At 33.9% G+C, this 14,927-nt stretch overlaps 1 protein-coding gene across 13 annotated transcripts in view; it reads right to left on the reverse strand.

Annotated features, from left to right (window-relative positions):
- The window catches only part of KDM6A (lysine demethylase 6A), a 179,245-nt gene that overhangs the window by 23,822 nt on the left and 140,496 nt on the right, over positions 1 to 14,927 (reverse strand). For all 13 annotated transcript variants that reach the window (XM_068962559.1, XM_068962558.1, XM_068962557.1 and 10 more), the window contains 6 exons: positions 10,326 to 10,455; positions 8,923 to 9,028; positions 8,174 to 8,379; positions 5,233 to 5,297; positions 5,085 to 5,159; positions 4,450 to 4,598 (listed from right to left, as the gene is read on the reverse strand). In XM_068962559.1, coding sequence (XP_068818660.1) covers positions 4,450 to 4,598; positions 5,085 to 5,159; positions 5,233 to 5,297; positions 8,174 to 8,379; positions 8,923 to 9,028; positions 10,326 to 10,455 — 731 coding nt within the window. The remainder of the gene's footprint in view (positions 1 to 4,449; positions 4,599 to 5,084; positions 5,160 to 5,232; positions 5,298 to 8,173; positions 8,380 to 8,922; positions 9,029 to 10,325; positions 10,456 to 14,927) is intronic.

The following is a 14,927-nucleotide window of genomic DNA, read 5'->3' on the forward strand; positions in this document are numbered from 1 at the left end:
AAGGCAAAAATACAAAAGTGGTTTGCCATTCCCTTCTCCAGGGAACCACGTTTTTTCAGAACTCTCCACCACGACCCGTCCGTCTTGGGTGGCCCTACGTGGTATATATAGCTAATAGTTTCATTGAGTTAGACAAGGCTGTGGTCCATGTGATCAGTTTGGTTAGTTTTCTGTGATTGTGTTTTTTTGTGTGTAGTTTTCTGTGATTATCAATGAAGAAATGCAAATAATAATAAGGAATGAGATAAAACTTTGAAGCTGAAAAAAACAGTAACTGAAATGAATTCAGTTCAGTAGATGTGACCAGGATAAAGAATCAGTAAATTTATAGACAGGTCAAATGAAACTATATATTCTGAGGAGAAGAAAGAAAACAATGGGAAAAAAAAAAAAAACCCACAGACCCTAGGAGACCTGTGGGACACGAGCATGCACGTGCATTGTAGGCGTCCCAGAAGAAGAAGAGAAAGGGGCAGTAAGAATATTTGAAGAAATGATAGTAAAAAACTTCCCAAATGTGACAAAAGACATGAATCTCCATATCCAAGAAGCTCAGGGAATTCTAAGTAAGATAAATTCAAAACTATTCATTCTAAGATAATAATACTGTACAAAGGCAAAGAAGATCTAGAAAGCAGGAGAAGAGAAGTGACTGTGACATAAACAGGATTGTCAACAAAATAGCTCTTTTCATAACGGAAACCATGGGGTCCAGAAAGCTATAGCTTAACATATTTATGTTGCTGAAGAGAAAGAAAAACTTAATCAAAAAACTGAACTAAAAATCTGGTAAAACTATTCTTCAGAACCAAAGGAAAATTTAGTTAGTCTGCTCTATAAGAAATGCTACAGTTTTTCAGACTGAAATGAAAGAATATAAGACAGTAACTCAAAGCTCTATGAAGAGATACAGGACTAAGTTGAGGACTCACACTTCCCAATTTTAAAAATTACCTCAAAGGGAATCAAACCCATGTGGTATTGGAATAAAAATGGAGATAAAAATCAATGGAACAGAATCAAGATTCCAGAATTAAATCCATACATCTATGGTCAATTGATTTTCAAAAAGGGTGTCAAGGTCATTTGATAGAAGAAAAAAATAGTTTTTCCAACAAATGGTGCTGGGAAAACAGGTTAGCTATATGTAAAAGAATACTGTTGGACCCCTGGCTCATACTATACACAAAAAACTAACTCAAAATGGATCAAAGACCTAAATCTAAGAACTATAAAAGTCTAAGAAGAAAACACAGACACAAATTCTTTATAATTTTGGATTTTGCAATGGTTTCTTAAATATGACACCAAAAGCATGTGATGAAAGAAAAATATTAAACCATTAAAATTTAAAAACTTTTGTACATAAATGGACACTATCAAGAGAATGAAATAATAACCTACAAAATGTGAGGAAATACTGCAAATCATGTATCTGATAAAGAATTAATATCCAAACTATATAAAGAACTCTTACAACTCAACAACAAAGGGGCAAACAACTCAATTAAAAAATTAAGAAGGAACTAGAGACAGACATTTTCCCCAGAGTAGATATACAAATGGCCAACAAGCACATGAAAATTAAAACCATACACACACACACTTAAAGTCAAATCTGCTGGGTCAGCTATACGAAAAAAATGGAAAATAAGCAATGTACACAAGGATGTGGAAGAAAAATTGGAACCTTTGTACACTGCTGTCAGGAATGTAAAATGGTGTAGCTGTTGTGGAAAGCAGTTTCAAAATCTTCAAAAAGTTAAAAATAGAATTGTCGTATGACCCAGCAATTCTAATTCTAGGTATATAATCAAAAGAAGTATAAGTAAGTATTCAAACAAATTCTTGTACATGAATACATGAAACACTGTATCCAAAACAGCTAAAAAGTAAACATCCCAAATGCCCCTCAACTGATGACTGAAATAAATTGTTCTATATCCATATGGTGGAATATTATTTGGCCATAAAAATTGAACCTGATACAGTATGGATGAACCTCAAAAACATGCTAAGTGAAAGAAGCCAGACACAAAAGGCAATATACTGTATGATTCCATTCACACGAAACATCCAGAACAAGTAACACTATACGGCTAGAAAGAAGAGACTAGATGTTGTCAGGGGCTAACAGGAAGGGGGAAATGGGATGACTACTTAATGGGCATGGGGTTTCCTTACAGGCTAATGAAAATGTCTTGGAACTACACACCATAGTAACTGTATTCAATGTCACTGAACTGCATTCATCAAACAGTTTAATTTTGTTATATGAGTTTCACCTCAATTAATAAAAATGTAGCTGCTCTTGCCACACACTGTGCACACAACACCCTAGTCTTCTATGTATCACAGCATAATGTGAAGATAGTACTTGTAATACTGTCTCTTATCACAGGTAGATGGCTAGAAGTGTTCATGGCATGGACTCTAAGTAAAATTAAGCTGTAATTAAAATTAGAGACGTTGGGATCCCATCATCTAACTAAAAACCTTTTAGCGTAGAACCTGAGAGCATCTCCAGTTTAGAACATAGGCTAATCATAAAGTCCATTAAAGCAGGTAACATATTTATCTAGGTAAATCCAAAAACAAAGTGCTTGTCCCACGAAAAAGTATTCAAAGCAATTTAAAAACACTGAACCAAACTAATTAACATTTCTTCTAATACTAAATTGTCTAATACAATAACCACTTAAGATACGGTAATGTGAACTGAGACGTGCAATAACTGCAAAGTATATACTGTATTTCAAGGGGCCGTTTCACTAATTTTGTATTGATTACATGTTAAAAAGATTATTTGGAAATAACTAGGATAAAATTAATTTCATTTTTCATTAATGTTACTATAAAATTTTAAGTCACATTTAAGTCTATTTAAGTCATATATATGACTTGCATTATATTTCTTTTGGATAGCACTACCTTAAGGGAATTCTTTAGAAAATTCTTTAAGGTTCCATAGGACATTTTGAAAAACTATACCTTGTATACAAACCAACCAAAAAACCCCCAACATTCTAGATAGAATTGACAAAGAAGTGATCTATCAAGTTTTCTTCCCCCTTGATTTGTAATGAAAAACTGCATTCTTTAAGAATACTATTTGCATAAAATAATTCAAATTGATGAGAGAAAATTTCAGTTGAAATGAATTTTAATAGAATCAATCCAATTTAACATACATAAGAAAAATGAACTACAGAGAATTCAAATAACTTGCTTAGCATTTACACTGGTGTCTAAATGACAGAGTGAAGAGTAGATAGATCTTCTACCATTTATTCCAGAACTGTTTCTACTTTATTCAACTATTCATAAAATATCACAGAATTGGGCTTCCAATGGCCTGAGGACACAAACTACAGCCTAATGGTATTAATCCTGGCTGTATACTGTAATTCTCTGAAGAACTTCTATTTTTTTTTTTAAATATGGATGCCCGGCTCTCAATCTCCAGATATTAGTCAACTACACATATTTTACAAGCTTATTAGAAAATTCGAATGAGCAGCCAGAACTGGGAACTACTGACCTACTTTACCCAGAAGCAAGCATAGGCCTATCTTGAAACAATTTTTTTAGTTACAATTCAATGAACAGGTAATAAAGAATGAAGCAATCTGGTCTTCAAACCACGGCTACTTCAAGAAGCAAACAGAAATACCTGAAGATGATATGCAGCCTGTAGGCACTGGTATAACTAAACTCTTGATCACCAGCACCCATCCTAATTGTTAAATATTTTGAACATCACCCTCTGAAATTTCATATCAATCAAAGGGAGCACAAAAAACATGATATATTAGTGCTGGACAGAATTCTAAATCTAAAACTAATGTAACTTCATTTTACAAATGTAAAAAAAAAAGACCCAGAGAAGAAAAGTGACTTGTCAAAGTGACAAGCCTAGTGGGTGGTGAAATCTAGACTAGACACCAGGATGAGGCTAGTAATGTCTCCACATCAAGTGCTATTGTAAACTGTACACTGCAATCCAACAAGAAGATTGCAACATATACTTTCTTTGTTATACAAAATAGAAGGGAATGGATTAGAAAATGTATTATTCTAAAAAACTGTTTTTGCACTGCCATAATATAAAACATATTTCTTATCATGATTGTGGTAAAAGTTTAGGGTAACCCTGCCACTCTGCAGTAGATGGGATGAATAATAGTCGTTAAGTCACAAGGACTTCTTTTCCCAGGAATACTCAAGTTTTCAGATTACATTGTTGTTATTTCAGGGATATTACATTTTAAAAAAGATACTACCAAGGGGGAAAAATATTAATAATCTGAGCTCAGTTCAAGAGTCATATCTTGTAATATAAACAATTCTACCAGTTTCATTCATTATAAATGAAAAGAATCCAGTTCTCTTTTGCACGGTTCACATTTTGATCAATCTGTGTGTCAACTGTTAGTTCATAAAAGTTACCTGGTGTTCTGCTTCCTGGAACTTTCATGTATAGTTGAACTGTATTCATACCCAGTATGGTATGACCAACGTGGCTTAGAAGATTTCCTGCTGATACAACACGCACAAAAGCAGGAAGTTTAGTCAGCTCATGTAGCTGCAATTTCCACCTGCAATAAAAAAACAAATCGAGTGAAACCCTGCTATAAATGTGTAGTAAAAAACTTTAAGAACCTTATGTTCCAACCAAAAAAACAATCAAATCTATAAATATTTTACTCCTGCATAGGAAAACTCTGGAATACTTAAATTTTTAAACTTTGCAAAGAAAACATCCTAACAAAAAGCATTAAAATTAAAGAAAAAAACTGACTTCCTTACTTTTATAATTGTTGTATAATTTTATTTTACAAATATATTTTATATAATTTTATGATTGTGCAACAACATATAGAAGGGTCTAGAAAATATATACAAGAGTTTTAAGTCAAAGAAAATAATTGTAAAACCTAGCATAAATGATTTGTCTAAAACCTGCATATTAATTTAGAAAAATGACAAGGAACAAAACAGAAGAGGAAACGAGACAATTTTCAGTCATGCTAATAGGACACCTCTTTGCATCAGTTAACAGAAACACTACTAGAAAGACTTACTTTTTGTCATCAGACAGGTCAATGTTGGTCCCAAACTTTATGGTTTTAAAGGGTCCTTTCCTTCTCCTCCCAGAACTTAAAGAGAGAGACAATATTAGAAACATGCCTTTTAAACAGAAACACTAAGTGGACATTACAAATTACTTACTTATCTGAAGATGTAGATTCATTATCTGAGTGGTCTTTATGGTGACTTCTTTTCTCATTCTCTTCCTGTAGATTAAGCAAAAAGAATTGCAGCTTAGTATTTATTGTGCAACCTTTTTTACCATACAACTGAAAAGTTTACACACAGATCAATGGTGGAATATTGAAGCTAAGTTTCTACAGACCTCTCTCACATGAAAATTTCTTCAAAGACCACATTAAACAGAATAGCCAGGCAAAGTCAAAACTCACTGGGCATGGTATCTAACCCCCTCCACCAGTCACATAGTCTCCCTTACTAATATTCTCCTATAAGGAGAAAAACTAGAGATTCTTGTTCCTGCTCCATTCCTCCCCACTTTCAAGAGAGGAAACTTAGGTTGAGAGACCCAGAAATGGCAACCTTGATTATAAATTTCCTCAACTAACAGAGGTGTGTGTGTATGTGTAATTATATATGTATGCAATGCATATGGAAAGGCAGAGGTTAAGGTTTTCTCTATTCTTTATTATGGACAAATATGAGTGTTATTTCTGGGATAAATCTTTTTTCCCTCAAAATGAATTATATGTGAATTATAAACATTTACAACATTCAGTTCAGTTCAGTCACTCAGTCATGTCCGACTCTTTGCGACCCCACGAATCGCAGCACACCAGGCCTCCCTGTCCATCACCAATTCCCAGAGTTCACTCAGACTCAAGTCCATCGAGTCAGTGATGCAGCCAGCCAGCTCATCCTCTGTCGTCCCCTTCTCCTCTCATCCCCTTCTCCTCCCGTCCCCAATCCCTCCCAGCATCAGAGTCTTTTCCAATGAGTCAACTCTTCACATGAGGTGGCCAAAGTACTGGAGCTTCAGCTTTAGCATCATTCCTTCCAAAGAAATCCCAAGGCTGATCTCCTTCAGAATGGACTGGTTGGATCTCCTTGCAGTCCAAGGGACTTTCAGAGTCTTCTCCAACACCACAGTTCAAAAGCATCAATTGTTCGGTGCTCAGCCTTCTTCACAGTCCAACTCTCACAACCATACATGACCACTGGAAAAACCACAGCCTTGACTAGACGGACCTTTGTTGGCAAAGTAATGTCTCTGCTTTTGAATATGCTATCTAGGTTGGTCATAGCCTTTCTTCCAAGGAGTAAGCATCTTTTAATTTCATGGCTGCAATCACCATCTGCAGTGATTTTGGAACCCCCCAAAATAAAGTCTGACACTGTTTCCACTGTTTCCCCATCTATTTCCCATGAAGTGATAGGACCAGATGCCAAGATCTTCATTTTCTGAATGTTGAGCTTTAAGCCAACCTTTTCACTCTCCACTTTCACTTTCATCAAGAGGCTTTTTAGTTCCTCTTTACTTTCTGCCATAAGGGTGGTGTCATCTGCATGTCTGAGGTTATTGATATTTCTCCCAGCAATCTTGATTCCAGCTTGTGCTTCTTACATTAGCAAGTAAATTAAATGTTGGACAAACAAGAGCTTTTCGACGCAAATATTACTATTATTTATGATTTCCCTGTCACTGACATGGTATCTTTTTACCTCTGTTCTACAATTTCTGACTTAGTGACATTTCTGCCCTCCTCCCTTTAAATGTGTATGCTTTATGAACATTTATTAAATTTTTCACGTCTCCAAAGCACATACAAAAACCATTGTTTCTTTGATTATGGATCAATTTCTATTTAAATACTCTGCCTCTCATCATCTTCTTCCAAAAATTTCCTTGATGATCTCTGAATCCTGCTTATTATCTATTTCTTTTCTGACCATAATACTACCATGGAGTTGAAGTATCTCAGAAGTTTGAACTAGAGAGATTTATATGAACAACAAATTTACTGCAACTCATGTAAGTTGCAGGATAGTTTTTATTAGATGACTTTCTCTATATGATATAGGGAGTGGTAGTGACAAAGGAACACAATCATATGATTAGCAGGTACAAATGTTGCCTAGATTGAAAATGTGAACTCAGGGCAGAATTTTAAACAGAGATAAGCAAATCTAATGAATTGCAAATAAAAGACTTGCAGGCACATATTAAATTTCAGCTGTGGGATATGTACAGAACAACTGAGTACAGATAAGTGTTTGAGTAATACATTTAATAAAGTCACTTTTACGGATGTTTTATGTTCACTTTGTAGGAGAATTCATGAAGTTCTCATTTCAGTGCTAAAGGATTTTAGTAATGCTTCATTGCTGAAAGGCCTATGAATCTTAATAATAATCCTGATTATTTTTCAAAGTTTTGTTCCTTAATTTTCTGTATATTTTGAAATAATTTATGCCTCTCTTGGAGTCTTCTCTTTCAGCCTGAGATGGGTAATGCTTCCTGGGAGAGTTATATATCAGATAATACTAACCTGATAGTTTAATGGGAAGGCATATGACAAGGAACTTTGCAAGCATACAACAAACTTGAGGCTTAGTTTATCCTCTAATATCAGCAGTTCCCAATTAGGGATAATTCTGCCTCACAGGGGACATTTGGCATGTCTGGAGACATTTTTGATTGTCAAAACTGGAATAGGGAATAGGGGGTGTGCTATGGACATCTAGCAGGGAGAGGCCAGGGAAGCTACTAAATATTCTACAATACACAGGGCAACTCCCCACAACAAAGAACTATCCAACCCAAAATGTGAATAATGCCAAGGTTAAGAAACACCTCTTTAAACAGAAATATCCCAGAAATAACAGAGACACCTCACTAGACAGTTACAGTATTTATCAACCCATAGGTTTGCTTAGACTTAGTAGTTAAGAGTGAACTGGATAGCATTTATAAAGTGTGTTATAAAAATAATAATAAAAAATTATTTTATGTAACAATAAAATAATGAGATGCTTACAAAAGCTCCCTTTCAAAGCAAAATAGTATAAAATAAAATAACAATCTCAAAAATAAAATAATTTTCAGTAAGTAAATACTTACTCTCAATGATTCCTGGAAAGAGGAGGCCTGGTACTGTGCATATTTAGCAATTGTAGTATGAGATCTATTACTTTCACAATGCCAGATTTTCTTTGTTCCAGTGGGATCCCAGTTCTCATCTGCTGGCTGCAACAACTGTGTCCTCACTTCCACCATATGTTCATTGTTAGCTTCTACCAAAGTTTTGGTAGAGAAAAGTCCCAGGTCTTCATAAATAAATAGATGCAGTTAATAAATAAAAATATATTTGGAATCATATTTTTAAAAGTGCTTTTATTTTTCATGGTACTCTTATCTAATTCCCCTAAAACACTAGGGCCTCTGCACACTCTGAAGCCCTCTGCACACTCTGAAGCCCTGGACCTAACTGTCATGCCATCAACAGAGGGAGAAAAATTAAGGGGCCATGGAATGAAGATCCACTCATTTATTCAATCTCTGAAAGTGAGAAGAACTATTTAAGAGGCTACAGTACTTAATAGTAATGTCAAGTTTTACCTGAATCTTATATTAAAAATTTCTATTAGTCAACCTAAATCATAATTATATAACAGCATGAAAATAAAAGCGGAATTAAAAAAGTAATACTCCCTCTCTCCCTCCTCCTCTCTCTCAGACAGGAAAATATTAAAATGAAAATGTAAAAAATTACAACAAAAGAACAGAAAAAAGTTTCTGCTAGTGCTTTAGAAGTTAATAGATAGTAAAGGAAATACATATACTTTTCCTTTTTCTTATTTAAAGCTTACCCAACTTAAGAGCTCCAGCAAGGCCACGTATTACTGTAACAGGGTTGTTTGGATTTGTACAAAATTGATGTAATGGAGGAAAGAAAGCATCACGTTTATTTTCCAACTGCAAAATTAAAATATACTGTTAGATCTCTATAAAGTAGACCTTTTAGAAAATATTATGCCAAATTCACATTCATTATTTTTTACAATTTAAATAAATAATGCATTCTATGTGCCATTACTTCTATTTTTTATATTTTATAGTGTTTTATCACTATGTCTTTTGATTCTAATTGGAATTAGATAGTAACCACATACACTTCTCTTGTCCATTATATCTTGAACAAAACACGTGAGAGGTAAAATTTAAACTTCAAAATCAAAATGGTTTAAATATTATTCAGCCTTAAAAGGGAACAAAGTCCTATCACATGGTACATCGTGGATGAATCTTGAAGACACTTTAAATGAAAATAAGTCAGTCACAAAAAGAAAAACTGTGCATAATTTAACTTACATGAGGTATCTAACATAGCCAAATTCACACAAATAGAAAACAGAGTGATGGCTACCAGGGGCTGGGGAGACCAGGGAAGAGGGAGCTGTTTTTTAAATGGGTATTAAACTTCAGATCTGCCAGATGAAAATGTTCTGGAGAACTGGTTTAAACAATAAGAATATACTTAACACCACTGAACTATACACTTAAAAATGGTTAAGATGATAAGTTTTATGTTATGTGATCTTTATTATAAAAGAGAGAAAAAAATCAGTGTTTAAAACCAATAAAATTTTTTCATTTGGGGTAGAAGTGGGCAAATGGGAAGATGGAAAGACATGGGGTAGGAGGACCTATTTTGGAGAAAGATAAATAAGAGTTGCTTTGACTGAACTCTTATCAACTTCCTATATGAGATGTCCAAATGTCTATTAAGTAAAACTAATCCTCAGTTCTAAATAATCTATTAAGTCTTTTAATGACATTATCTATCATCGCATTTTATATTCTCGAACAGCTGTTTTTGGGGAAGGTAAATATCATTTTTTTGGTAGACAGATAAAACAGAATGAATGTTAAAGTCCTTACAACTAGTAAAATGCAGATTTAAAACACAGCTTACTTCAAAAAAGTTACTTTTTAAGTGGTTTTTGCCTAAATCTGTTAAAAATTGGGGGTAGTAAAAAAGTATTTCACGCTACTGTAATATAATTACAGTTAATATCTGAGAAGGCATGTTTTAAATGCTATTACAAAATCTTTTTGAATACATCATTTTCCCCCGAAACATTCAAGCTGCCACCAATAATTTTAATGTTTCCTAAAGGGCATCCATATTGATTTAAAGCAAGATCTTACGAAAGACAGGTAGGTGCAAACACTGGTTTGATTTATTTCTAGTCAGTCAATTCAGACTCACATAAATACTAGGTGTAGGTGGATTCAACTTTTCCTTTGGCAAGGGAGGGTATGGTGAAGATGGTGGTCTTGGTGGCGGACATTTATCCAATAAAATGCTACTGTTAGATAAGCCATTTTTACCTAGGTTCCTTTAAAACAAAACAAAAAAAAAGGGAGAATAAATCAGCTGTACATTTATGTAGAACACAGAAAAAAAAATCTGAATTAAGTCTTAACTAAATTACTGGGTAGTTGAACAAATCCATAAGATTTGGATCCACCAGGAAAAAAACTGAGAAAATTACTCATTTTAGTAAATACTTCAGTAAATATAGGAATCAAGCTATCTCCCACTGAAGAAAAATAATAGAGAAGATACTGTGTGCTCTGTCACATCCAACTCTTTACAACCCCATGGACTATACAGCCTGCCAGAACCCTCTGTCCATGGAATTTTCCAGGCAAGAATACTGAAGTGGGTTGCCATTTCCTACTCCAGGGGATCTTCCTGACCCAAGGATCGAACCCACGTCTCTTGCTTTTTCTGCATTGGCAGGCAGATTCTTTACCACTGAACCACTTGGGAAGTCAGAAGAGATACTATAATACATGAATTATTGATGATATTCCTTATACTGTTGGTAATTTTCCAATTTTTCTTTACTGAAAGAACAAACACAAACCCCAATTTCCTCTCCACCACTTCCATCATCAGATGCTTTCCATTAAATGTTAAAACAATAACTTGACCAAAAAAGGTCTAGATAATTAGTAAAAAATCTCTTCCTATGTATCATCTCAGTAACCATAACAAGAATATCTTTCCAACAAAATATTCTTTCCAACATTTGAGAAAAGAAACGAAAAGATCTTTTCAGGTTTGAGAATCTTTGTGACAAAAAAGATCTTTTCATTTCTTTTCTCAAATGTTGGAAAGAATTTTCTATGAAACTCCTTGACAAAATTCAGCAAGACTCCAACCTACTATATTTTACAGCAAATGACACCATTTTAAAAAACGAAGCATATAGTTCCTACCCATTATCTGACATTCTATTATAATAGCTATTACTTACTAATATTTGATGCTTCTTTTTCTTTAATGATGGTATGTTAATTAAATTATAAATTAAAATATGGTAAAATTATTCCCAAACTGCAATTCTTTTAGTATAAGGAAGAAAAAGAAAGGTATTTTCTATTTCTTAAAGTTTCTACCCAACTTAGAAAATCAGCAAGATATAATTTTGAGCTTTTTAAATCATTCCAGATTAACTAATTTACCTCACTCAATTATTACATGTTCAAAACTAACCATTACATTAAAATATCAAATATTCTTAACATATTAAAATTTCAGATGAATTTGAAAATTGTAATTATGGTAGAGTTAAAAAAAGTTAGTAATTTTACTTACTGAAGAAGGAACTAGCAATTTTTCATCATAAACAATAAAGATTGAAATAAAATTAGTTTTTTCTTATTTTGCTATGTTTTTCTAGCAGTAGAATTTTGTAGCTTTTGTAGCACTGGAAAAACCTTACAAACCAGTCTGTTCTCATCGGCACTAATGAAAACTAAGGCTTGAAATTTCACTGAGATGTTACACTATAGCATCATGGATGACGCTTTTTAAAATTTTCTTAACTCCAACTCCAAGTAAAAACAAGAGTTCAAGACAGGTATCAAAGAATGAAATAAGTTTAAAATAACTGACTCTTTTTAAAAGTATGTGAAATAGTCATTAAAGTGAAATTCTAAGTTCAACTAACATTTAAGGTTAGAGGTAAAATAAATGAATATTCAACTCATTAACAGCTTTCAATAATTCTCTACAGTGTATCTGTACATTTAAAGACATGATATTTAACATCTTAAATTTAGGTATAAAATTGGCACTAATTCATAAACTCCACGGCAGTAGAAAATGCTTGGATGGGACTACTAAAGAAACAATTCAAACATTATCATTAAACCAATGCCAAGATAAAACATTCACTTACAATTGCCACATAAATAAGTTTTCATGCTAAATCATGTATCATTGCCACATAAATAAGTTTTCATGCTAAATCATGTATCAACCACTGTTTGGAATTTAAACAAAATTTCACTCCAAACACATAAAATTTGTTTGCCAGAGGAGGAGATGGATGTACTATATAGTACATAATTAATATTTTGAGGAATTAGACCAAGCATTTTAAGGATACGGATCAAGTATTAAATCTGTACCATAAAATGATATCTCATGCTAATTAAACATGACATAAAAATTTAAGCTTCTAAAACAGTTTGGACATTGAGAAATGAGTCAAGAATAAAGGGTTTGATTAGTCAGCAGAATTCTGCTTCTATCATTTGCACAGTTCTATAACAAAAGTTAGAAAAAAGCAAATGGGAAAGTAAATAAAAGATGTAGTTGCCTTTAAGAGGGGAAAAAAAAGTGAGGCAGGACTAAGAGAGCTGAAACTGACTCAGCCATTGGATGCTGCAATTTCAACTGTAAACCAAAAAAGAGGCAAAAGTATTGTAACTGCCTTCTGATGATGTACAGCACTGACCACTAAGGTGAACTCAACAAGAGTGAGATTAAAAATATCGAACACTTTACAAACTAACCACATATGTGAAAATAAGAGGGTAGTTAGAATGTACTATGTGATCAAACTGTAGTTAGTAGTTTCTCATTATATTTCAAACACTGACTCCCTGCCATTGAGGACAAGTCTGAAACAAATAGGAATTTCCCTTAAGGAACTGTTACAGGTAGCTTCTATATAGTGACTATAACCTTTGTCCACTGAAAATACTAAACGACAGAGATGTGGTTAACAGGAAGAGACTTGTATATTTTGAACATGTATGTGCTCAACACTGTTCATAATACTTCAAGCCAAATAATGTATTTAATATTGCAATCCAAATATATATGTTTAATAATCCAAAGTGGAGAAAGGCATTAAAGTTAAAGAAGCAGATGCTGGAAAGGATTTAGACATTATCCCATTTTAAATCCTTTTCTCCCATTTTGCAACTCCTTTCCTGAGCAATAGATTATGCTATTTAGTCACTGCCCAATTATTGTATGGGCTTCCCTGGTGGCTCAGACAGTAGAGTATCTGCCTGCAATGTGGGAGATCCCGGTTCAACCCCTGGGTCAGGAAGATCTCCTGGAGAAGGGAATAGCTACTCTCTCTAGTATTCTTGCTTGGAGAACCCCATCGAAAGAGGAACCTGGTAGGCTTAAATCTTGGCTTAAATTTACTTTCAAATTTACTCTCATCATTTGGTAGAGAAATGAACAGTGCTCTGTAGATAAACTGGCCTAGACTTTTAATTAATTATCTTTGGTTATGAAGTTCCTAGACCAGAAACATCAAGTCTCTTACATCTATGTCACTTTCCTCTTCTAAGTTCTGGACCCCTGCCCAGCTTAGGACACCATCAACAGAACAGAAATGGCAAACAATATGCCTACCATTTGCCATCCTAACTTTTCTCTAAGCCTCAGAAGATTTTTATCTCCAATTTATCAGAGCATTTTTTTCTTGCCTCTTCATTAGATAAACTGAGGCCCAGATTTACTGAAATAACCCAACCAACCCCAGAGGTCTATATTGTTTTGATGTATCTAGCTACTTACAATATATATGTGTACACACACACAAATCAAGTCTCTGTAATAAGGCAAACTGCCATTAAGAGTTAAAAAATAAAAATAAATCTCTATAAAAAATGTACTTTAAAATTCTGAAGTGAATTTATATATATATACACCTCAAAACTGAGAGGAAGAAGTATAATCTTCAGTATTATACTTTTATAATCACAAATCACACCTAGTTACCCACAGCCTAAGACTTTATTAATGAAAACTTTAGGTAACTGCTATTGTATACTGTTTGTAACTTGTGCCTCTATACCATTAGGTCCCATACAGTCCATAATGTCAGTTTTGGACCTCTATATTTTCCCCCACTTTCTAGCGACTATCCTGAAGACTAGAGAGAATAGAAGAGGGAGCAAGACCCTGATCCAGCACAGTGGTAGCAGCACCATCTAGGAAACGGGACAGAGGCCCCAGCAACTGGGTGCAGAGCAGGTAGAGGGCAGTACAACTGGCAGCAGGCCAAGGCACTGCATCTAAGGAAAGAGCAGTATTGCACTTGATATGGATACTAAAACTCATCTATGCTTTTTAGGCCCAGAGTTGAGTGAATGACTGACATTAAAATCTTATTTTCTAAAGAATTATCTTTTAGAAATCCAGGAATCTCACATATACTTTAGAAGAAATTAGTCTGATTTAGAGATCATCCAGTGTGGTTTTAAGTCACTGAACGTGCAAAAAATCTTACAGGGCAGATAAAATTAATTACAGAAGTTATTATGTTGTAGGCCACCGAGGAAAATGCTGCTAGCAATGTGGATGCAATAGGGAATACAATTTTCTAATAAAACATGAAAATGATGTAATTTGTGCTTTGGTCTATGCTGTAATAATTAAAGGTAATAGCTAAATAGTTAAAAACTGACAGAAAATAATGAAGAGCAATGGAATATAAGACACATATCAGAAAGTATTTTAAACATACAAACTCAAATAGTTCTCGAAGAA

The sequence above is a fragment of the Capricornis sumatraensis genome, chromosome X (assembly GCF_032405125.1).
Source record: "Capricornis sumatraensis isolate serow.1 chromosome X, serow.2, whole genome shotgun sequence".
In the NCBI taxonomy this organism is placed as follows: domain Eukaryota; kingdom Metazoa; phylum Chordata; class Mammalia; order Artiodactyla; family Bovidae; genus Capricornis; species Capricornis sumatraensis.